General features: G+C 36.7%; 1 protein-coding gene across 2 annotated transcripts in view; it reads right to left on the bottom strand.

Annotated features, from left to right (window-relative positions):
- The window catches only part of AGK (acylglycerol kinase), an 86,018-nt gene that overhangs the window by 45,739 nt on the left and 13,766 nt on the right, over positions 1–26,513 (bottom strand). For both annotated transcript variants that reach the window (XM_074267723.1, XM_074267722.1), the window contains exons 3-4: positions 13,524–13,563; positions 153–232 (exon numbers count right to left, since the gene is read on the bottom strand). In XM_074267723.1, the coding sequence (XP_074123824.1) occupies positions 153–232; positions 13,524–13,563 (120 nt within the window). The remainder of the gene's footprint in view (positions 1–152; positions 233–13,523; positions 13,564–26,513) is intronic.

Raw genomic sequence — 26,513 nt, forward strand, 5'->3', positions numbered from 1 at the left:
AGGAATACTCCAGATCTTTGAGGCAGCAAAGTAATTTATATCTTATCACACACACACACACACACACACACACACACACACACACACACACACACACACTCTCTCTCTCCCCCCTCTTCCTCCTTCTCCCCCGCTCCCTCTCTCTCACTTACCCTTTGCAAGCTGCAGGATTGAGAAAGACAGTTGCCTTCTTTACTTGTGCATTGGAAGGAATGAGTTGATTTCCAAATACCTAAAAGACAATAAAATATTTTAAAGGATTTTTCTCTTATTTAAGGGAATGGATAGTCCCTTATTTTCCTTTTCCCTTTCCTTTCCATTTATTTAGTATTAATTTTTTATTAATTAATTATTTTATGGCAAAAGAATTTCTCAATCTATACTCCACTAAACCTCTCCTGAAGCGAATGCCTTCATGTTCCCATATTTGCAAACCACAGCATGCCTAAATGCCATAAGACAATAACTATTCATTCAATCCTATATATTTTTACCTGTGAGAAGTGACCCTCTTACTATGGGTATAAATTGTTGTGATTGTGCATGTAAAGCTATTAGAATGGGATTATTATTATTTTTTTTTAAATTAAAGCTTTTTATTCACAAAGCATATGCATGGGTAATTTTTCTAGGATTGACCCCTGAATGATCCCCTGCTGCAAATTTTCCCCTTCCTCTCCCACCTGGCAGGTAGTCCAACACATGCCAAATATGCTGAAATACATGCCAGATCCAATTTGTATGTACATATTCACACAGCCATCTAGTTGTGCAAGAAAAATCAGATCAAGAAGGAAGAAAAAGAAAAACTGAGAAAAAAGAAACAAAAGCAAGCAAATAAGAGAGAGAGTGAGAATGCTATGTTGTGTTCCACCCTCTGTTCCCATGATTCTCTCTCTGGATTTAGATGGTTCTCTTCATCACTGCATAAGTAGAACTGTTGAAGAAGGCCCCATCCATCAGAATATATCCTCATACAGTATTGTTGTTGAAGTATACAATGATCTCGTGGTTCTGTTCATTTCACTTAGCATCAATTCATGTAAGTCTCTCTAGATATCTCTGAAATCATCCTGCTGGTCGTTTCTTACACAACAATAATATTCCACAGCATTCATATACTATAATTTATTCAGCCATAGAATGGGATTATTTGAAAAGACCTCTGTAGCAAGAGTAGTCAATGACCCAGTCTCTTGAGGCAGTGAGGAAGAATCAGCAGGTGGGTATGTATAGCTAACAACACTGAATAGACATCAATGAATATTCAGATGAGATCTGCTTTTGGGTAGCCCTATGACCCTAGATGATTCAGATGATTCACCATGCCCAATAGCTCCCAAGGCTGGGGTAGGAATGGGGCCACAAAAAAGACTGTACAAGGTTAGAGATGAGCAATAACGAGAAGATCTGAACAAATTTTTGCTGATAACTGCCTGTCTGAATTGTCCTTCAAATGCAGAATTGGGTTTAATCTTCATTCTGGAAAAGGGAAGAAATCCTGGGTGGGTCTGGTGCTTGAAATTAACACAGTTATTTAGAATCATATAGACTTAGTATACCCAAGACAGATTTGCAAATAAATTGAATTCAACAAGAATCAATGGAATGTCTAACTGGGTCAGGCAATGGCAAAAGTCCCTGAGCTTATGATTTGTTTTATCAGGAAGGAAAAACCATGTATACAAGTAAAAATAAAATAAATACAATTTCTTTGGGCAGAAAAGGAAGGAATCAACAACTGGAGGTACCAGGATAGATAATCTGTAGGAAGTTGCATATGAGTTATGTTTGAAAAGAAGCTAAAGATTCTTAAGATGAAGGAAAATACCCCCACACATAAGGATAATGTGCACAAAGGCATGAAGGTGAAAGATGAAACATGGTGAACAAGGAGGCCAGTCTGGCTGGAATGGAGAATGCATGAGGGGGAACAATGAGCAGTTTGGAAAGGCAAGTTGGAGAAAAATTAGGAAGAGCTTTAAGTGCTGGAAAGAAGAAGTTTTATTCAAAAGGGAGGCAGCACTCAAACTTACTGAGTAGGAGAATGACATACATGGTCACACTAGACAGAATTGGTCCTTCCATTAAATTAGATCAGAGATAACTCAGCTTTATCTATACTTTGAAAACAAGAGTGGTGATTATACCAGCCAGTAACCTTACTGTCCCTCAAAAGAGATCAGAGTTTTCATAGTGGAGCTGTAGAACTGGAATGAAGCAGAGAGATGGGGGTGGAATAGCAATTAGGGGCTATTGCAAGAAACCTGAAAATTCTATCTTTCTGTCTGTAACTCTTTCTTGAGCCACTTTTTTGTTAAACTACTGTACTATCACAACTGTGGAATTTTGTGTCTCAGAAGCTAAGAAACAGTAAAGCAGGTACAAGATGGCTTTCTCTATATATATTCTGCTCTGCTTTCCATATCTAAGTTGTATGTGGTAGGTATTGTAGCGAGCTGTCGTCTCCAGAAGCTGCTGGATCGCTCTCTGGGAAGAGATCTGCTGTGTCTTCTACTCAAATCTCTCCGACAGTTTCTTCTTCCTGTAGAGAACCGTTGTCTCCAGGCAGTTGCTGTTAACTCTTGTCCTTAGAAGTGACTTCCCTTCCTGCAGAGAGCCCCATCAGGCCTGATGTAATGCAGAGAGTCTTTCTTCTTGAATCCTGGCTCTGAATCTCCTCCAGCTCTTATCCTTCTCCAGGCCGATCTGCCCTCTGCGCCCAGTGCTGTCTCTTTTTATCCTCCCAGAGAATGGGCGTGGGATAATGCAAGGGCTTCTGGGAAGAACCACCCCAGCCAATGAGCTTGCCCCCTCTATCAAGTCAACCTGAGTTCTCACCTTGTAATTGTCCAGAAAACCTGAATTCTCACCTTGTCACCATCCAGACAACCTGAGTTCTCACTTAGTAATCCTAACATCTCCCCCTTTCTTTTGATTTAGAACATAGGACAGTCATGACCTTGAAACATAAATCCATCAATATGGGAAGTATTACAGATAATTACATAAATGACCTTGAAACATAAATCCATCAATATGGGAAGTATTACAGATAATTACATGAATTACATAAGCACATAGTAACATAGTAACATAACACATGCTAGAAGTATATAACATAATCATAAATTGAAAATTTATAAATGTCCATAAGTCCATTGTCCATTAGTCTCATCTTGTATGAGGAAGTCCAATGATTCCTGCTGGTTTTTAAAGTTCTTTAACAGTCTTCTTATTATCCATGCTCTTTCAGTGTCAGATGTTTCTTAGATCTTCTCCTTTATTTTGAGGTCTTTCTCTTTTTCTGTCTCTCTCTGATGGACAAGGCGAATATGACTCGTTGGCACCCATCTGATTCCTTCTCTTGCTGAAGAAATACAAGCAAATCCTCTCTCCCAGGCAGTTAACCTATCTAATTACCTTCTATTTACCACTTTCTAAATATCTTCTCATCATCTGGCAATTACATTGGAATTGTTTGCACTGGATACAGCCATGTTGGTTTAAAAGGCCTGTATTCTCCCCAAGTGTAATCCATTTTTGCAATCTGATTGCCTTTTGACTCACTTATCAGGTAATCCCTTTCTGCCATGTGATTGCTTTTCTGCTGGTTGATTAAATCAGAGTCCTGGCCTTCTAAAGGTTCTTTGGGTGTAACATCAGCTGCCATCATGCCCCAAGTCTTTTTTGCCTGGGGCCCAGGTCCAGGGCCCCTCATCCCATTTCCCTGAATTAATCTACACTCTGATGCCCAATGGAGTCCTCTGTTGTATTTTGGACATGGGGTTTTAGGTCTTCTCTCACCCTGTCTTCTCACTGTATCTCCATACCTACACTGAGCTCTTAGATGTCCAATTTTTCCACATTGAAAACATCGCCGAGTTTCTCTAGAAGGCCCTTGCCAGGAGGGACCCTGTCTTTCCACATTCATCATTGTCCAGGTGTAAAAAGCATTTGTTCCCACTGTAGCACAGCGTCTTATGATCTCCTCTAAAGGAGCATCTTTGTCTAATCCCCATATAATTCTTTTGCAAATCTCGTTGGCATTTTCCTTAGCCAGATGTCTGGTCATTATTTCTGTAGCTGAATTTTCTCCAATAGTTCTTTTGACAGCAGTTTGCAAACGTCCCACAAAATCTGCAAAAGGTTCATTGGGACCTTGCTGTATTTTAGTGAAAGCCTCTCCACGATCTTTCTGTCCAGGAAGGACACCCCAAGCTTTTATTGCAGCCTTAGCAATTTGCTCATATATTGTCATGGTATAATTAATCTGTTCCGAATTCTCTCCATACTGACCTTCACCAGCTAAGTGCTCAAAAGTGAATTGTGTGTTAACTCCTATTTCCAAATTGCATCTGACTTGAATTTTACATAATTCATGAAATTCTGTAAGCCATAATAAATTTTCTCCAGGTTCCAGGCATATCCTTGCTATGGATTTCCAATCATTTGGGGTTAGGACTTCATAAGACAAACCATCTAGTAACATTTTAACATAAGCTGATGTAGCCCCATAAAGGGTACAACCTTTTTTCAAATCTTTAATTTTATTCAAATCTAAAGGTGCATATCTTCTCCTTTTATTACCTACAGAGTCAATCTCTTCAATCACAGGATATGCATGTATAAAATCACTTATATCCTGTCCTTCTCTCTCAGCTTTAACCAATGCTTTTTCTAATCTTGTCATAGGCTTAGGCTTCTTCACAGGCAATTCTGTTTGTGTTTCTGCCTCTTCCCCTCTTTCTTCCTCCATCTCTGAAGGTGGGGTTGATGTGGGCCTGTCAATAATCTGTTCTCTAGGCAGGGTTGAAGCTTCTTCAAGAGAATCATACCATAATTCCTCATTTAAATCCTCTTGCTCTAGGGAAAGATCTTGATCTTTCCTTTTTTCCTCACACTTCCTCCTCTGTTCATTTTTAGAACTTTTCCTTCTCCTACAACTTGCTTGATAGTTTAAGGCTAATTGAACTATGTTGTAGATATAAAATACTTCTGCAGAAATTGAACGAGGCCCATTTTTTGCTTGAAATTCTTTCATTTCATATCCCACTAGCTTCCATTTATCTACATCTATCTTTTCTTCCTCTAAGAACCAAGGGGATGTGCGTCTTAATGCAGCCAAGAGTTTAGCAATCTGTACCCAGGTTACAAGTAAACTCTGCTCCTCAATTATCTTGATTATACTCTCTATAGTACCACTCCTGAATGGAGCTGAGGTTGCTTCTGGGGCTGGGGTTGAGTCGGCTGAGGTCCAGGGATTGAATTTAGCTAACATCTGCCCCATTTCAGCTATAAGAGATTCCTGGTTTAGCCCTTAACAAGTTAAGTTCCTTATTTATCTATTAGCACACTCACTTAATCTTTAACAAAGTTTCCTCGTTACTCACGGTTCTGGGTCAGAGAGACTGAGATCTAGATCGGAAGCTTTTCCACTGGAATCAGGACTGTGTCTGCCCCACGTTGGGCGCCAAATTGTAGCGAGCTGTCGTCTCCAGAAGCTGCTGGATCGCTCTCTGGGAAGAGATCTGCTGTGTCTTCTACTCAAATCTCTCCGACAGTTTCTTCTTCCTGTAGAGAACCGTTGTCTCCAGGCAGTTGCTGATAACTCTTGTCCTTAGAAGTGACTTCCCTTCCTGCAGAGAGCCCCATCAGGCCTGATGTAATGCAGAGAGTCTTTCTTCTTGAATCCTGGCTCTGAATCTCCTCCAGCTCTTATCCTTCTCCAGGCCGATCTGCCCTCTGCGCCCAGTGCTGTCTCTTTTTATCCTCCCAGAGAATGGGCGTGGGATAATGCAAGGGCTTCTGGGAAGAACCACCCCAGCCAATGAGCTTGCCCCCTCTATCAAGTCAACCTGAGTTCTCACCTTGTAATTGTCCAGAAAACCTGAATTCTCACCTTGTCACCATCCAGACAACCTGAGTTCTCACTTAGTAATCCTAACAAGGTATATCATAGCATCTGGGACAATCATGGCTATGGCAATGTCCCCATAGGCCCTAAGACATTCCTTGTCTTCTTCAGAGCTCCCAGGACCTTAGTAATTAAAAATCACAGGTCCCTGTCATAGGGGTAGGAATAATAATCTAAGAATCAAGTTATGAGTAGATAAAGATTCTTTTAGGTCAAACAATCTTGACTATCTTAAATTCTTGCTCCTTATTCTATCTGCACTCTTCATTAATGTTTTTTATATAGCTTTTCAATGCCAATCTTGTTTTGAAGTAAGACATCAGGTCCACAGACATCTGGTTTGAGAAGAACAAAACTATAGTCAATTTTCCTTCAGATTACCAGGCATTAGACGAAAAAAATTCCTCCAATGAAGCAGATTTGAAATTAAGCAATGGAAAGCTTTTCTTAGTCTTCCAAAGGCATTTTATCAGAAGTAGTTAATTTTAACTTTTTTTTTTCCTTCCCAGGAAGAGAAATATCAAGGGCCATGATCAAGAAGACATGGCCATTGAGGCTGTAGTCTGTCAGATGGGAAATTAAATCCATTCACTATTTCCTTGGTTTTTAGAAGTATTATCCTTATCTCTTTAATTACAAAAGCTATTTATATGGAATGAAAGTGTTTACTAAACAATTTTTTATGTTATATATAAAACCTATCAATCTTCTACCGCCTCTTCATAATCTTGTAGTAGCCATTCCATACCTCTACATAGCAAAGAAACAGATCTGAAAAGAAATTATAAGATATAAAAGAGAATCAAGAGGCAAGGAGAATACAAGGACAAAAGGTAGAAGTGGGAAAGAGGAGGGACAGGGAGGTGTGTCACAGTGGGTATATAAAATGGAAATAATTGCTAGTTTCTTCTGATGGGGAAAAACACTAGACTGAGGCTGAAAATGGAAGCAGGAGTAGATCTTTCAAAAATGAACAAATTGAGGTAAAGAAAGAAACTGTATAAGTAAGAAACAGTTAAGAAGAAAGACTAAAGGGGGGCAGGGAAAGGAAGAAAATATGAATTATACATTTAAGCAACTGGTTCTCACAAATATCTTTTCATGGTCTTCATTATCTTTATTATTATTAAAAACAAATACTCCTGATTGATTCAGGTACTGGTATAATGCAAACAAGAAGTACCCCCTCCGCTTAAGGAAGAAGATACAGATAAACAGAAATAGCTACTCTACCAGAAAGATTCATGAGCATAATCTCCAACCCTACCCAGTGTGACAGGAGAGGAATTCTACCAATCTCCTTATCTAGCTTGCCCATGACTAATGTATACAAAGGGTACAATAGGAATGTTGATACACTTGTAAAAGGTTCCTGTCATTTTATCTCCTATAAAACAGTGCTGCTCCTGGCAGATGCTGCTGCTAGGACCTAGACTGCAATCCGGAAAGGGAAAGAGAAGCACAATGTTGCCTTGCCATGTAAGGGCCAAGAAAGGCAGCCGAAAACTTAGTAGCAGCAGAGTTCCAGAGTCTTTGCAAATATCATCAATGGTTTATTATCAATAAGTTCTGTGGTTAAACTTAAGCAGCACATGGTTGTTTCATGGCACAGAGCACACACTTAATGCTTTTGATTGACAACTAAGCCTGAGTGAATTTAGAAAAACATTTGTTCTTTATGTAATCTGGAAAAAGATTCTTCTTTCAGCCAAGTCAAGAGTCCGCAGAAACCAAACTATAAAACAGAGGGTCTCCAGATCTGGTTAAAAAAGTTCTACTACATGAAGATTCTGGGGAAAAGGTCAAAAAAATTCAAGCTCTCCAGATTACCTCCACAAACAAGACAAAATAGTGCCTCAGAGTGAACACAGAGCAGCAAAAATAAACAAAGTTGGGGCAGAAGAGTAGTCTTCCCAGGACAACCAGAGAAAATCCTAATTAAAATCCCAGGACCAAAGTTTGGTCCAATTGAATTATAACACAGAAGTAGAGAGGCAAGTCCTGGAAGAAACTGATTGAAGAGGTAGCCTCTTTCCCGGCCATAAAAAGTTTTACCTGCTGGACAGTAGAAGGAGTTGGGCATCTAAGCCTGCTGTAGGGAGGCTGTGTCTGGGCCAGGGAAGATTGAGAAAACTTTTAGTGCAAAGGAATCCAGGCTGCTCTAGTGCTGCTCACACAGCTCGGGAGAGAAACAACTGCTGTGGGCGCCAGCAGAGAGCTGAGTTCTCAGTTCATGCTCTGGGCCCTTGGGGAAAACTGAAGGTTATGGCCACTGGTGGGAAGGGTTGTCAGAGAACAGTAGGAGGGGAAGCAAGGGAGGGGGGCAATCTGTGGCTCAGAAGGGGGCCAGGACTAGAGGCCATTAGAATATGAGCTGCTATAAATTAAATAACAAATAGAGCTGACAAAGGAGAAAGAACCAATGAGAAACCTTTACTCTGGGCATAGAGAAGACTGAGTGGACTTCAGGACACTGAAGGCAAAAAAGTCCCTCCTACCTCAAGGAGGGGCATTAGATGGTCATCTGACATAAAAGAATCAATAGAAGAATTAAAAAATGGAGCTAAAAGCCAATAAGAGTGATTGGGAGGGAGGATTAAAAAACACAATCTAAGAAGAACAAAAATTATTAAAAGGAAAATCGACTGACCAGAAAAGAAGATGCAGGAGAAAACAACTCCACCAAGGGCCTCAATAAGAGCAAATTGTTTATTTTTATACATGGAAATACAAACTGTATGTCTCAAACTGTCATTAGTAACTGGAAAAAAAAAACAACACTGGAGTAGAGCAGAAGCAAAATCGCATAGGCAAAGGTAAAAAGAACAATGAGCACACAAATGAGGTGCAAGATGAAGAACCAATGCAGAGGAATTAGATGGGGGAGGAAGGAAGGTAGTTCTGGAGCCCTACTCCTAGTGGGAAGGAGTTAAAGAAGGAACAATCATATCTAAGAGTGTATAAAAATCTTCTACATTCGGAAAGAAATAAGGGGGTTAAGGGGATAGAGAGGGAAAAGAGGATAAGGGAGGGTTTTTGGAAGGAATCCTCTACTGGTAATGGATCTGGATTAAAGAGGGAACATATACATTTAGAAGGAAATAAAAGTTTTCTAAATTTACAAAGAAATAAGAAGGTGAAGGAATAGGATAAAGGTAGGTAAAGAAAGATGTATATGGTATAAAGAGGGAACCACACACATATTTGGAAGATTATAAAAGTCTCCTAAATTCAAATAGAAATATGAGGACAAAGAAATGGGGCGAATGAGAGGATAATGGAAGGATTCTTAGAAGGAAGGTAGGTTAAGTAGTAGGAGGGGGCAAGGTAATAGGAAGACGTAAAGCAGAAAAGTAAAGAAAAACAGGAATAGTGAGAAAGATAAGAGAGGAAAACAGGAAGAAAAAGAATAAATAGTATAGCTTAGAATGTGAATTAGATGAATTCAACTATAAAATGGAAACAGTAGATTAAAAATTTGAACTCTCAACAATATGGTACTTTCAGGAAATGTTATAAAAATGAGAGATATACACAAACATAAAATAAAGATCAGGAGTAGAATTTGTTATGTAAAAAAAAGTAGGACTAACAACCATGATCTCAGACAAAGTTAAAGTTAAAATAGATTTAATCAAGAGAGAAAAACTGGGGAACTCTAACATTTCAACAATATTAATCAATTTTGTTTTAGACTATTTAAAATAAATATATTGTATAAGACTGGAATATTGCTGTGGTGCAGGACATGATGAGTTGGTGGATTTAGGAAAATGTGCAAAGATTTGGACTTATGAAGGAAGCTATCCACATTCAGAGAAACAAAAGACAAATGGAAATATATATATGTATATGACTATACATATCTATGTGTATGTACATGCATATATGTGTGTATGTGACGCATGCATATCTGTGCTTAACTATATCCTTCTTGGGGACAGGGGGAGAAGGGGAAAAATAAAATAAAAAGTACACAGCAGAGATCAAAAGAAAACCTATAAGGAAGCAAAGAAAAGATGAACAGTTCTGAACACAATGTGGAGTATTTATTACATATACTTTCTTAAAATGGAAAGTTATTGTTCTATATTTTCAATCCTCTCATACTTTCTACTGTGCACGAGGCAATATTTTTTCTTTTTCTATTTTCTATTTAAAGTAATAATAAAAATAATAAAAAGAAATAATTTAAGAAAGCTTTACATTAAGATTTGTAGACAAGATAAAAGGCCCCAAGACAGTTTAGTCTAGTAGGTGAGACACTGATTATTAGGATAAGTTGTTTGGCCAGAATGTTTTGAATTTCATATTGGGGTTAGGGAGAAAGGAAAGGAGATCCAAGGATAATCTAGTGCTGTAGTCAACAGAGGATCAATTTGGACAAAATGAAATCTACCTTCACTAACCTTCATTCATTTCAAATGCCATACTATGCTGAGCAATATGCCTAGCAGTCTTGGGGAAGGAGAGAAAAGAAAATACATGTGTGGTCCCTCTTAAAGCGCCAAGTACTGGGCTAAACACTTAAATTTATTTTCATGACAAGCCTGTGAGGTATGTACTATCATTATTCCTACTTTACAATTAAGGGAACTAAGGCAGATAGGGTAAGCAACTTGCCCAGCATCACACAGTCAGTAAGTATTTGAAAATATATTTGAACTGAAGCCTTCCTGACTCTTAAGTCCAGCCTTCTATCCAATGGACTACCTGATTGCTTCTCGGAATATGAAGATAAAAATCACCATTGTCTTTGTTCTCACAAGCTTATTATCTATAAAACAAATTAGCAAGTGTTTAAATGTAAAGGAGAGGTCTCATCGGTCACTATGCATTCTTAGAATCAAAAGTTGTTACTGAAGCTAGCTGTCCATTCTCCCAAATTGTATACTTTTATTTAGAATTCATAGTTTAGTGATCAAGCAAAATCTCAATGATTTCCACAGGGAAAAGTGTTTACTTTATTATTTGCTCACACAATAAACCATCTAATCAATTCAGTAGTTTTTCAGTTATGTCATTTCTTCATGATTCCTACTATGGTTTTCTTGGCAAAGATACTGGAGTGCTTTACCATTTTCTTCTCCAGCTCATTTTACAGATGAGGAAATGAAGTAAATAGGGTTAAGTAAGTTGTCCAGAGTCACAAGGCTAGTCAATGTCTGAGGCTGGATTTTATCACAGGAAGAAGAGTCTTCCTGATTCTAGGTTTGGTACTCTATTCACTGTATCATTCAATTACTCTTAGAGTTCAAAGCTTCTTAAAGCTATGAGTCACAATTGAGAGTAAATGAATGTGGGAGTCATGAAAAATTTGGCAACTATAAACAGTATTAAATAGTCCATCAAGATTTAATTCTGTATGTAAAAGCAAATAATGCAAATTCATCTAATTAGTATACAAATTTGCTTTCATTTATAATAAATGATAAAATTATATGCACACCAAAGAGTCATTTTAAAATAAATTTCTTTATGATTTATTGTCAATGTTTGGTTTGTACACCTATTTTATATGCCTCAATTCCCAGGCTAAATGAAGTTATGAGTGGAAAAAATTTAAGAAGTCCTGCTATAAGCCAACCATTTTATGAAAAGAAGACCTCTCTTGTCTGTCAAGGTCACTGAAAATCTGTAAGGTGAAATTACTTGTCTTTGCTTTATTATTGAAAATTTGGAAACTTTTTATTAATCCTTGATTTAATCTAACCCTAGCAGGATCCAGAAGCCTTATTAGAAAGTTCTATTCTAGCTTAATTATTAGTTTTAACTTCCAAGTGAATACTTTTAAGTTAACTTTTGAGATTTTAGATCAGCTTCATATTAAAAACCCTTCCAATGATAATGACTTTTTTCTTTACTTTTCACTTTTTTCATTCAAATGTGGTCTATCTACTTGCTTAAATTGATCAGGTTAGTTAGAAAGATATGCTTCTAATCTTTTTATTTTATGAGTAAGGAAGGTTTGCTGTTAGTGAGTTATAACTCATTCTCCAAACAGCTGAAAAGAGCACTTCCCAATCAGAAGCAAATAACTTTCTTCTTTCTTAAAGCAGTCTTCTTTCTCCCAAGAGGAATTTCCAGTTGCTACTTGTTAGCTTAGCTGTTACCTGTAATTTCTTTTTTTTTTTTTTTTTTTCTTTTTTCTGAGGCTGGGGTTAGATGATTTGCCCAGGGTCACACAGCGAGGAGGTGTTAAGTGTCTGACACCATTTGAACTCGGGTCCTCCTGAATTCAAGGCTGGTGCTCTATCCATCCACTGCACCATCTAGCTGCTCCCCTCCCCCCCTGCTGTTACCTGTAATTTCAATGGAAAAACCACTTTCCCCAGCAGTTGAGATGGCAATATTTACAGCCTGTTTTATAAATGCTGTGTTGGCAAGAGGGTTCCTCAGAAATAATTCTAAAAGAAATGTCCCAATCAGAATAAAACATTTCTGAACAACGTTTTAAAACTGAAAATTTGACAAGGTTTTAAAATAGTTAAAGTGGTTTTATCACTCCCACTTTGAGGGAATCTATTAATAGTATGAAATAGCAGTGAAATCTCTTAAAATATTTCAGGAATGAATGTGAATTTATCTACCACCCACCTCTCCAATTCAATGTACTCTTCTCTTTTCTATTGTTGACTTTTATGATTCTTTTTCTATATTTCTGATATGATAAGCTTAAAGGACACAATGCATTCTCAAAATGTCACTAAACTTCTTGAAACTTATGAATCTTCTTGACTAAAGAAAGCCACAAACCCACTGAAAAGGCAGTAAGGATTTGGAGTTTGAACCCTCACACTTTGTCTTACTACCTGTGGCCCCTGGACAAGTCATTTAACCTGACTAGGCCGTGGTTTTCTCATGTGTAAAATGAAGGGAATGCATCAGAAGATTTTCAGCACCCTTTTGAGTTCTATGCTCTAATGCCAGGAAGAACAAAACATCAAGTTAAATAAGGTGCTTTCTTGTAAATAAAAAAGAATCTTGAAGGTGGATTTTAGCAGCTAGCAATACAATTTGAAAGACAAGTTCCTAAGTGATAGTATTACATGGGAACATAATCCTCAAAGTTCATTTAGATGAAGGGATGATACACAGCTAGATCAATCCTTCAGAGACTATTGCATGTAAAAGCATACTTAAGGAGTCCAACCTAGGTCAAATATGCAACCCTGAGGTTATTCCAGGTTTTTCCTCTCCAAATCATGTCCAGCTCTTTGTGATTCTATTTGATGTTTTCATGGCAGACATACTGGAGTAGTTAGTCATTTCTATCTCCAGTTTATTTTACAGATGAAGAAACTGAGGCAAACAGAGTCAAGTGACTAGCCAGGGCCATGCTGCTATGTTACATGTTTATAGAAACAAACTGGTGAGGAGGGAAGAGCAAGAATTATTATTCACCATATCGTTAACCTGCTAGTGTTCTACAAAGAGTTACCTCATAGCCTGAGATTGACCCTCATTTTAGGAAGAAATGGTCCTAAACTTTAGTGATATGAAGTACTGTATTCAACCAAAGTCCCTGAAATAGTCTGTGGCTGAAATATTGCACAACTGAGATAAGAAATGCAGAATTTAATTTTATCACATTAAATGGTATTACCTGGGCTTCCTGACAGGCCGCTCTCCTTAGTAGGTTATCACTATCAAGGTAAAAGAGAAAAAGAAATAGACATTAGATTTCAATAAAAAGTTTAGGATTCAAACAAGAAAGTTCTTTCTACAAAATATTTGTAAATACCCCTTCTAAATTACTAAGATAATTTTAAGAAGGAGAACACAATATAGCATGAAAAAGAATTTTAATCTCTTTTGTGTTGGTTATTTCTTCAATTTCCAATTTTATTTCTTCCCCAGCTAAATTACTCAGGTCACTGGATAATGACGAAATAATTTGTTTCTCCATCTGCCCCACCCCCCACACTGTTATTTCATTTATTTCATCCATCTGTCTTTTTTAATGTCACTGTCCATAATATCAAAAAATAAAACTTTTTTTGCATAACATAAAGACCAGTTTGGAAAAGAATTCTGCTAGAAAAGCTGCTAGAAAAAGTTCATCTATTTAGTTTCAAGGTTTTCAAGAAGCTTTCAAATAGTTTGTGTAATTATGACACCAAGTGGCTCCTCTGGCTAACAATTCCACAATCTTTTCAATGAAAAGGCTCAGTGTAGAATGGATGCAATTTGCTGAAAGTATTAAGATAACAACTTCATGTGGTTTCAGGCCATTATGAAAATCTATACTTGGATCAGGCAACCAAAGAGGCAATTCATTAAAAAAAAAAAAAAAAAAAAAAAATTAAAAAAAAAAATATATATATATATATATGTGTATATATATATATATATATATATATATATATACTTGCAGCATTCTTTCTTCTTTATGCTTTCCCGCTAACATTATATTTAATGTTCTTTATATTTCAACATGAATTCAAATCCATTTTTTTGTATCTATTATTGAAATAAAAGAAATAAATTGTTTCTTGCTCTTTGCCATAGCTAAAAGAAAGGGCTGCCTACTTCCTAATGATACAGCAAGACTGGAAGAAGAAGAAGAAAAAAAAAAATACCCTTAGCTGCTAACCTACAAGTGTCTCTAAGCTCCAAGTTAAAAAACACCATTCATCTGGAGGTATAAAAGCTGCTAATTTGAATGGTGTTATCTAAGAAAAAAGTTTCATTAAAATTCCGTTAGAACATCAACTTTACTTGCCTAGTTGACTTTGCAATATGAATGTAATTTAGTGCAATTGTAAGACTCCAGATAGAAGATCCCTAAATATAAGTTTCCTAAGGCTCTGTCCCAAGCCTTTGGTTCCCCACTCTTACTACCCTCTCTTGCTCATTGCCTTCCACTGTAATGTTCTGTTGTCTCCAGAGACTGCCGATCGCTCTCTGGGAGGAGATCTGCTGTCCCAACTCTGACCTCGAGTAGAGACTCTTTCTTCCTCCAGAGAGCCGCTCCAGGGCTGGCCCAGACAAGACTCTCCTTACTCAATTGTGTCTTCTTTTATCCTCCCAGAGAATGGGAGTGGGATAACGCAAGGGCTTCTGGGAAAAATTACTTCAACCAATGAACTTACTCCTAAACATGCAAGCTCCTCCCCAGGAATTCACAGGGGTAAAACTCCCCTAAAGGCTGGAACTAGAGAATGGTTAAGTATTGATTTAGCACTTAGTACGAACTTAACATTCCATGGATTCAATTGTCATTTCTATAAAGATGATTCCCAAATCTGCAGTCAATCCCAAAACCAGTCCCAATTTGGTTCTCTAGTCACACAGTCAAGCTCCTTCTGGACATTTTCAGCTGCTTGTCCTTTAAAAATCTTATTTAGGGGGCAGCTAGGTGGCTCAGTGGATATAGTCCTAGCCCTGAAGTCAGGAGGTCCTGTGTTCAAACCTGATCTCAGTAACACTTCCTAGCTGTGTGACCCTGGGCAAGTCACTTAGTGATGAACATATCTGTCTTGAGTTTCTGGTGTGAGAAATGCTGAAAACTTGGGTTTCCAATGCTGCAAGCTTCTAGGTAGTGAGAGATAGTGGGTACCACTGACCAAGAGGTTTTCAGAATGTGAGAGGCTAAGGAAGGATTTACAGAACAATTACGTGATCAATAGAAGCCTTGAGCAAACAAGGAATTGGGGAGCCAGGAAGGCACTGGTGGATTCAGACAATCAGATTGTGGTTTGGAGAAAACCATAAACTTAAGGATCCAGCCCAAAATAGTTGGGATCAATGACAGCCCAATCACTACAGTGCCTGCTTAATAGGCTAATTGAATATTAAACAACACACCTTGTAGGAGTTTTCTGCCATTTTTGAACATGGGATGTATGATGAGGGAGGGAGAACATGTTTATACATATTTAGGAGAAACATGTTGTGGCATACCAGAAAAATTATAACCTGGAACAAATGGACCAATTCCTTCTCTAAAGGGAGGGGCTGCACCACACTAGCAAGTATAAAGGCTCTCCCATTTCTGTGCTCACAGCTCCTTTTTTTCAAAGAGAAGTGGGGTCTGCTTCTGATCAGAAACATTAAGATGATTCCTTAAGATTCTTCTTTAATATATTTTCCTCAATATCTGATTTCAGTATCAAGATTGTGTTTCTAATACTGATCATGTATGATATAATTTCCAGAGCAACACACCTTCCTAAATAGGGGGTTTCACATAAAGTCAGATGTTTGCATTGATTTGGAGACACAACATATTCACATTCACATGACTGATCCTTAATTATATTCCTGAATTTTTAAGGGGCCTCATTATACAAGTTTTCCATATTCTATAAATTAGGCTTTTAATTTGAAGTTTATGAATTAAAAAACTGACAAATGTATGTCACATAATTGGTTTCCTTTTGTAATTGCATATATTTGATTTTATGCCTTTAAACATTATTCGAAGAAGGGTTCATAGGCTATAGACAGTCAAAGAAGTCCACAGCATAAAGAACCATTCTGTAACACTTTATAAAGGTAGGCCCTGTATCGTTGTGTGTATCAATCAATTGTGATGTCCAAAGGCTCCAAGATATGGATCTTGGGAAGAGAAGGCTAAAAAGCAGGGATCTTGGGGGTATAAACCCACAAAGACTTCTTTACCATGTTTTACCAGCTTTCTCTGCATCTGGCATCAGGTGACATGGCCAGAGATGTGTCCCTTAAAGAAGTGAATAATTATGAAGAAGTTAGAAGCAGCTATATCTCACTCTATCATGGCTTAACCATCCCTGTAAGTGTCACTGAAAAAAAAAGTAAAAGCAAGGCTAAGTGTAGGCTCTGTGGTACTTGAGGGGAGAGCAGGGTTTTCTTCTTTTTTTTTTTTTTTTTCTTGAAGCTTTTTATTTTCAAAACATATGCAAGGATAATTTTCTTTTTTTTAAATAATAGTTTTTTATTTTCAAAATACATGCAAAAATAGTTTTCAACATTTACCCTTACAAAATCTTGTGTTTCAACTTTTTCTCCTTCCCTTCCTCACATTTTCTTCTTTAAACAGCAAGTAATCCAATATATGTTAAACATGTGCAATTCTTTATACACATTTCCACATTTGTCATGTGGCACAAGAAAAATCAGATCAAAAAAGGAAAAAAAAAAATGAGAAAAAAAAAAAAAAGCAAGCAAACAACAACAAAAAGGTGAAAATACCATGCTGTGATCCATATTCAGTCACCTTACTTTCTGGTTGTAGATGGCTCTCTCCATCATAAGTCTATTGGAACTGGCCTGAATTACCTCACTTTTTTTTGTTTTTGTTTTACTTTTTTAAAAATTAATTTTATAATTATAAATTTTTTTGACAGTATATATGTATGAGTAATTTTTTTTGGTAACATTATCCCTTGTATTCATTTTTTCCAAATTTTCCCCTCCCTCCCTCTACTTCCTCCCCTAGATGACAGGCAATCCCACACATTTTACATGTGTTACAATATAACCTAGATACAATATATGTGTGTAAATCCAATTTTCTTGTTGCACGTTAAGTATTGGATTCCGAAGGGATAAGTAACCTGGGTAGATAGACAGTAGTGCTAATATTTTACATTCACTTCCCAGTGTTCCTTCTCTGGGTGTAGTTGTTTCTTTCCATCATTGATCAACTGGAAGTGAGTTGGATCTTCTTTATGTTGAAGATATCAAGGATAATTTTTCAACCTTAACCCTTGCAAAACCTTGTGTTTCAATTTCTCCCTTTTCCCCCATTCCCTCCCCCTAGTTGGCAAGTAGTCCAATACATGTTTAAAAAACAAACAAACAAAAAACGGCTCAATAAGGATAGGACTTCTCACAGTGAAATTCTTATGACAAATAGTCCAAAATATGGAAGAGCCATTTAAGATATGTATATGGCTACATATAACTCTGATAAACTCAAAAATAAAACATAAATACAGTAAATGGGATGAAGGTCATATAACTAAGAAAGAATAAAATAGGGGCAAGGGTCCTCTAAGATAATATCAAAATAGTCAAAGTCCAAAATAAGCTGCAAAATGCTAAGAATAAAAATGGATTGCAAAGTTGGGTTTGTAGCAAAAACAAAGGACTGAACTACTGCTTTACACAGATTGATATTAACAGTTACTATATCGCACAGAAAATGTAGCCATTTAACTCCAATTTTCCTTTCATTATCTGTTAAGAGTGTTTGTCATCCTCCAAACAATGGATTATCAGAATGGAAAGGGCAATAGAGTGGGAGTCAAGAAGCTGAGGTCTTAATTTTAGCTTTACTATAAATGGTCATCTTTGACAAGACACTTAATTTCTCTGGGCCTTCAGAAAATTGAAGGGCTGACATATAGAAGAGGATTCTTATTTATTTTATGCCATTGTAAAAGAAGGGGTACAAGCACAAGGGAGAAAGATTTCACTTCTATTTAAGAGATTATAGTCAAGATGGTATAAAATTAGAATAGATAGCCTCATGGGATTGTAGATTCCCCTTATCTGAGTGCATTCATAAAGACATGATCTTATTAACCATTTGCAAATGAATTTCCTAAATAGAGTAGAGAAGTGGATTAGTTTGTGAAAGTAGCTACCAACTGGAAAACTTTGGTAAAAACAGAAGAGTCAAAGAGATGATCATCATCATCAAGAAAAAAACAACAAAAAACAATTAATGGATTTGTCAGAAAAAAAGTAACCTTTAAGCAAGTGTTAGAGATAAAAAAGCTAGACTGGCAGAAGCCCAAGACAGAGCAGGTGGTGAGTGAATGGGAGTCTAGCATCATTTGTACAAATCTAGCTCAATTCTAGCAAACACTGAGATGATGAGTTAGCTTCCTTCATGAATGATATTTACATAGGTGACTCTGTCTTGTTACCTGATATTAAACACACTTAGTAGATTATATTGATAATAACTGAGAATCAAAATGTGATAACTACAAAATACTCAAATCTCAGAGTTACAATGAAAATCTGAATACCAAGAGTGAATCTTTACCTTTTAGGTCCCCCTTAATTTATATGGACGTCTTTGAGACCAAAAGATATAGCAGAGAATACAAAAAATAATTTCTAAAGAGATGCATAAACATTACTACTAAGGGAGGGGAAGAAGAGAACATAAATGTATAAAGATTTTTTAAAAGTGCATGGACTATAAGTAATGAGAAAATGTAGTTTAAAAATCTGAAAGGGGTTGCAAATTTTAATTTTACGTTTAAAGCTTCTTTTATCATTTGTCACTTGCCAAAGAGGAGACCTTGGAAAAAAGAATTTAGAAGGCACCAAGTTAGGAAAATCTGCTGATGTCCACATGCCAAAGACTTAAAGGGCATGAACTTTTCTGCTATCACAGGTAAAGGGTTGCTCTAAATTTATTCCACAGAATTTCTAATGTTTTATTTATTACTGTAGGTCTGCAGAATAAGATAAGATTTTATTACAATAACAACTTTGCAGGGAGAGAGAAATCATACTGATCCATCTGATTCTTCCTCAAAAAAGACATTTCCTACTTTGATCTAAAAACAAATTGTGCAGCAATCTGTACCACCAGCTTTTCCTTTGTAGCATGCCAACACAGCGTATGCTTTACAGCAAAATAGACTCCAAGTATAGCATTTATAACAACCACTTCAACTTATACAAGACTATTTTCTTGCCCTGAAATTAAATATTATATTGCCAGTAGCTGTGTCCTCTGGCAGCCCTGTGGAGCAGCAAAGGATTGGGGTAGGAGTACAATCATAAAGAAAAATAAACTTCAGAGAATACATATGACATATGATTGAGTGAGTAGAGGGGTGTTTGTATGTGTGCGTGTGTATACATAAACACACATGTGTGCATATATATGCATACACACACACCCCTTGATTTAGAAAAATGCTTAGATCTAGGCTTAGATAGTTATTAAAGAAACTGGTAGGAAATGAATAGGTCTTCATTTGAAAATCCCCCAAAGGAAGAAAAATTGTTCATGATGTCTGAATGTTTTTCAGGATCTTCTAATCTTTTGGCTAAACAAAAGATGAAAAATCTTTTGCTCCCTGCAGACCTCCTCATAAAAACCTTCATTTTCTTTGATCTATCTATCAGCTGTTACTGGAGATACTAGGTCTTATTTCTAAATAGCACAGTAAGAACAAGGGCAAAGCAGCTGACAGTATTCCTTACCTACTGTCATCAATTGGTTGCACAAAAATAATACAGCAAGCTACACATCATTATAGAGGGCAGTTAAAGCATACAATTGATGCCTTACCCAACCTGTCAAATGACATCATGGTGGAGTTTTAAAATGATACGACAGGGTTTAGTTATACTATATTAGTTAACATTACTACAACACAAAATTGAGATGAGATTATAGGAAGGATGTATGCCTGTATCTAACTCCATAAAGTGTCATAAACAAGTGCTTCTGATGGCTTTATATTGTGATATATCCATTTAAGACTACATTGATTTCCATGGGTATCATAAAATGTGTGAGAAATATGGTGCCATATAGGCTATCAGATCTTGATTCACAGTGAAGGCCTAGATCAGACTCTGGGTAAATTACTTAGCCCCTCTGAATCTCCAGTCTCATCTTTACAAAAGAAAGAAAAATCTTACAATTACCCATCTTAAAGAGTTGGGGGAAAGATCTTTGTAGATCTTTCTAAACTCCACTGACTTCTTATCATCTCTAGAATTTAATATAAACTATTTGGCGCTAAAGCCATTCTCAGCCTTGCCCTTCTCCAGCCTCACTGCATGTCATACTTCTTCCTACGCTCTGCAAACCAGTCCATCTGGCCCCATCTTTGTTCCTCACATGGGTGTTCCAAGCCCTGTCTCCCACACCTGGAAGGCACATCTCTCCTCAATAGATGCTTCTTTCTGCAAGCCTCAGCTTGAGTACAAATGGAGTCTTCTAATTCCCCTCAGCTCCTTCCTAGTGCATCTTATTCTTAAATTACAATGTATTCATCTGTAATTTATTCTCTGTACACTTATTCTGGATATACTTATGAGCAGGTATCCCAAAAGCCTTGGCAGAGTTTTAAGTTTTAGCAGTAAAACTTTTGGGACACCCTATTTAGCCACTGGGATATAAGCTCAGTGTAACTGGGGATTGTTTCATTTGCTATATTTGTATCTACTTGGCATAATGTCTGGCACATAGTAGGTAGTTACTACTTGATGAATGCTATCATATAAAGCAGCAAGTTCATATCACATATTGACTTAGCAGTCAAAAAAGTTAACATCATCCGTGTCGTACTGCATTTTTATTTATTTATTTTAAATTTATATACACATTTATTTATTTTAATATGGCTTGGGCAGCACTCAGGAATACTGTAGGCTATTGGAATCTCTATGTGTTTGACAATTCTGATAGACAGCAAAATTTACTGTTGGAATGGCAAAAGGTATACCACGTTTGTATTTGAGAATTTAAAATTGAAAACTACTTTTAAATTAATTTCTTTAAAAATCTATAGTTGAATTTAGCAATTTGCTGAAAGTGAAAACTTCAAGTCAAGAAGCTGGCAGAGACATAAAATGTAGTAATGAAATTAACCAGGTAGCAATACTACCTGTTCTCTGGACTTGAGCCAAGATAGAGTGAGTAGCAATACCTCATGTGCTTATAAAAATCTTTTTCCTTAATCCTTAAGGCAACAGATATTAAATAGCTCAGCACCATAGGAAAGATATGGCTGGTCCCATTTTACAGACAATATTGGACTTTGCTGGAAGACCTGAAGTCTAAACACATCTTTTCTAGAATATATGTGGAAAAATGTAGCAGAACTGTGGCCTTCATCTTTTCTATCTTTATTACAAAGTGCTTTATATGAGCACAAAAAGCACTAACAAGTAATCAAGCAGGTATTTTTTATTAGAGATACCAATACTCTAATACTATGTCTGGAAGTCTGCACAAGTATATAAATATAATATGCCTGCCATTTTCTCACATTAACAAAAGGATGTTCCCAGATCACTACAAATGCCAGCTGGTATCTAGTTCAATAGTCTGACTTTCTTCTTATTATATGGGTTAGTTTGCCAGGTGGATGGCTTCAGCTCACTACTTCTTCAGGAAAATGTAATATCAATTAATCAATAAATATTGATAAAGCGACTACTACATACAAAGCATTATGCTAGATACTGGGGATGTAAAGACAAAGTACTAAATTCTAATATGGTAAGAAGGACCTCAAGAAGTCATTTGCTCTATCTTCTGCAAGTAAATGTCTGAGCCATTCAAGATGGCTTCTTGAATGGTCTTCTTGAATGTTTCTAAAGATGAGAACTTGATATTTACATACAATTCCTATCATACAAGTAAACAAGAATAATCTCTTCAGGTACTAGAGCTAATACTGGCAGAGCTCTATAGACTCATAAATTATGTTATGGTAGACAATCTGTCTGATATACTTTCCAAAGAATAGACTTTCTTGAAGCCATCACTCTCACTACAAGGTAAGAATTTCTATTAACACAAAATAATCATAGCACAACAGGAAGTATAGTGAGAACCAAGTGGAAGACAACCAAATACTTTGGTTCTTTCAATCTACCTTCAAGATGGCATAGATCATAACAATATGCTGCTGATACTTATGATGAGGTCCTGAATGGTCTGTTGGACAGAGACAAGCTACAGAATTGATCCCTGGGGTAGGCAAGGAGAAGGCACTGATAGAGATCAGATTAGTTTCATGGTCCCATGAAGGGGACCTCTGGGGAGATCAGCTAGTCTGTAAGTCAAGTTATGTCAAACCCAAGACCTACCCTCTGTAGGGGTCTTGTCAGAAATCCCATTCATGCCCTCAAGGTTAAATTTTCTCTAGAAAACCTACTTATAGGCCATATCCCATGGCTGCTGCTTTCCTTTGGGTCAGTCTGCCATAATTGCCTTGAGGTCTTTCCCCTTACCCTTCTCCATGCCAATTACTAACTCCACTAGGCTTCCCAACCCCTTTCTCCTGCTCACAGTTCTTTTAGGGTGCTGTGTCCCCTTCAGGATATATCCTGCCAGCTAAGGGCATGCTCTAATCTCATGGGGTGCTCCTTTTCTGCTGGGTAATTGTGAGTTCCACTGAGGAACTCTATTTCATATGCTCTCCCACTCCATTTCATATTTACCATTCCCCGTGTCTATTGCATCCCTTTATTTTGTCTGTAACCTCTTCCTTAAATAAATCTACCTTTTGCCAAAGAGAATGGCCATTGGGAATTCTTCACATGATCAAACACCAAATTTTCGTGCCTACCATCATCTGGTGCCCATATCATTTTGATGCTGAACTCCACATAATTTATGCTATAGAATAATGTTGGCTTGCACGTCTACAAGACCAGATCACACATAAATTATTCCAGTCAAATTTTTTAAAGATCATTTAAGGAGAAAATACTATAGCTCTACTTAGTAACAATTCTAATATTGAATAATATTCACCAACAGAAGCATTTCTTGTTATCTAATGTAATTTTCCCATGGTATCATTTCTCTACTTCATTTTTTAGAGCATTGTAGAGATGAAGAATTGATCCTTATTGACAAATGTGATACCCATTTTTACTGTATATGTTTCAGACTTGTACTCTAGAGGTTTTCCTTATAAACAGTTGGTCTGCCATTAATATTCTTACCAACAGGTGAATGATGATGTCTTATTTAAGGCTTATTGTTTCAGACATTTACATTTCTCACAGTTGTGGTCAACTAAATATTTTCTATACTACAGAATATTTTCTGTATGAATCTGCTTTTTCAATTAAAAAAGAACTATTGAAAATAAATGTTAAAGAATACTATATTTAAATTGGATACGCAGCATAGGACATCTTCCCTGATCAGGAAGAAGCCAAGATCCTGTTGGTATAATGTGAAAAGTCTATTTATTGTTAATTCATCCATCTAGTCTCCAATCTGGTTAGCATCTTTATTTTATTTTATTTTTTTTTTTCTGAGGCTGGGGTTAAGTGACTTGCCCAGGATCCCATAGCTACGAAGTGTTAAGTGTCAGAGACCAGATTGGTTAGCATCTTTAAAGACATTCACAACAATCTTTGAGACAATCTAGATAGGAATTTAGCTCTCCCAGATATCAAGAAAGAAACTTTTCATCTATCCCAACTGTTAATCCCCCAACCTCTGGGTATCTTCAAACAACCTTTTGAGATGTTGATTAGCATATCTTTAGGCAAATAGATTCCATCTGGCTCCTTACTCCTCCCTCTTGATTTCCAGGGTCTTCCTGAGAAATATCCAAGAATACATTCCCCATATAAAGGATCTGCTTATGATGAAAATCTTTGATAAATTCGCTTCAGAACTAAGCCCATCATAAGGTACTTTCTCTCTTTCTCTCCCTCATAGTGCCTTTTCTCTAATGGTGCCATTCTCCTTACTCTAAAAAAAATTTTTTTTTATAAGTTCACACTCTGGTTTTAAAACCCTTGCTTCAAGTTCACATTTTATTTTTCTCCCTTTATGGTACCTTATTGTTTGTTGCAGACTCATTCTCTTATTCTGGCTTCATGTTACTATAACCATACTTGCTCTGTGCCTGGGACACCATTGATTTCCCAATAATGAGGCCTAAATTCTTTTATCACTGAGAAGGCAAGGTTTTCTGAACCTTAGACAATCCACTTTCATGCCACATAGGAGGACTCGACTCAATTCTCTTTGTACTTCTTTGGCAGATCTATTATTTACTAGGTTCTTCTCACTTGTAGTTTTTACAGTAACCTATTTTCCTACAGCAACTTATGAACTACTTCTCATCTTTCTGCTCCTTGCTCCTTTATTCATAAACTTCTTTTGCTTGCCTTGCTGTTCTCCCCTCCAAATCTGATCCAACCATTTCATTTCATCCATCATTTAGTTGTATCAGCCAGCTTAGGCAATCTCTTCTTTCTTTTCTGTCAGTGATTACATCCACTATCTATCAATAAGCATTTATTAAATAAATATTTCTCAAACCCCTGCTACAATCATGACATTACGCTTCCTTTATGTAATAAAGCAAAAAGTGGACAATTTGTTTGCAGCCTATTCATGAAAGGCATTTATATTAGAAAGATTTTCATCAGAACCTACTTCTATGGATAAGTGATATAAAGTGTTATTTATCTCAATTCATTTGGCTCCACAATAAACAGTAAGGCTAGACAAGGTCTGACTCCCACAGCTATTGTTGATCATCTTCTTGAAGAGAAAAATCTGAATACTACTTATCCCTTTAGAATATAAGCTTCCTAGTCAAGATACAGTAGGAGAGCAGCTTTGATGGGTAAGAATCACCTCGAGACCAGACTGGTTTCTCAAAGAAAAAGGCTTTATTATGGTAAAAGCAGAATGGGACCAGGCAGTACTAAGGGACTGGTAAGAGGGTAATTGAGGATGTGTACTTGTAGAAAAGGCAGAGCTGGAGATGTCTATTCTTTTTTTCCCCCATTTATTAACTTCCTAAGTACAGGTCCAATTTTGTGAAAAACAAGGAATTAAAACATATAGCAGGACTCAAGCTCCTTGGTGTGGGTAACTGCTTTTATCACAACCCAAGTTTCCTGTACCTTGCCTGGTAAGCAATAGCATCTTGTTTTTCTGCCTCTCCTCTGCACTTAGCTACTAACAAAGACCATGCTGTGACCCATTCCAAGGAGACAGATCTGCTTCTAACTCTTGCTATTCTTTCCAAAGAATAGGTTCTCCTTCACAACCAGACAACCTATGACATACATAGGTCCCCCAAGATAAGGTACAACAAAAAAAGCTTTAGATTCATTAGCATCTATTAGTTGGAAAAGGGAATGAAAGGGGAAAGGAAATATAACAACTGTATACTGCACTTTTAAAAAGTCTGACTTCTAACAAATCTAGTTTGACAGTCATGTTATTTAATTACTAACAAATGTGCTATTTTAAATAGCCCCCATGAATACTCCAAATCTAGAAAGAGATGAACTTTGAAATGATAAATGGCAAAAGAATAAAAATGATAAAATGGTAAAACAAAATAAAATGTTTTTTTTCAAGTTCAATAAAATCTAAAAGGATGAAAATCCATAAAGGGGGAAAAATCTTCCTTCCTTCAGTTGCAAATGAACCAACTATGCCACAGATAGCTAATTCCAGAAAGTCAGAGTCTAATCTGAACTGGTGTCATGTTAAAATATCCCATTTTATCAAAAATGTAGAAAATTCCAGAAAACAAAAGGAAACCCAAAACCTCGATTCCTGAACTTCAATCCTTCATTAAATATTTAATCTATCCTAAAAGAGAAAATAGAAATCTAGTTCTATTTATCTCATGCATAATAATTTCACCTTGAATCTAACACATGGCAAATTCAACATGTCTAAAACTGAGGTTACCATCTTCCCCCAGAGGCCAACTCCTCTTCCCAACTTCCTTGTTCCTGTTAATGTTATCATCATTCTCCCATAGTCACTCTGAATGCAAATAGATTTTGTCTTCTCCCTTTCTTTTATTTCTGTCAAACCAGTCACTGAATTCTATTCATTCTTTTTTTTCTAAATATCTATCAAATGCATCTTTTCCCTGCTATTCCAACTCTTACCAGCTAG

This window comes from Sminthopsis crassicaudata, chromosome 5, assembly GCF_048593235.1.
Source record: "Sminthopsis crassicaudata isolate SCR6 chromosome 5, ASM4859323v1, whole genome shotgun sequence".
Lineage (NCBI taxonomy): Eukaryota > Metazoa > Chordata > Mammalia > Dasyuromorphia > Dasyuridae > Sminthopsis > Sminthopsis crassicaudata.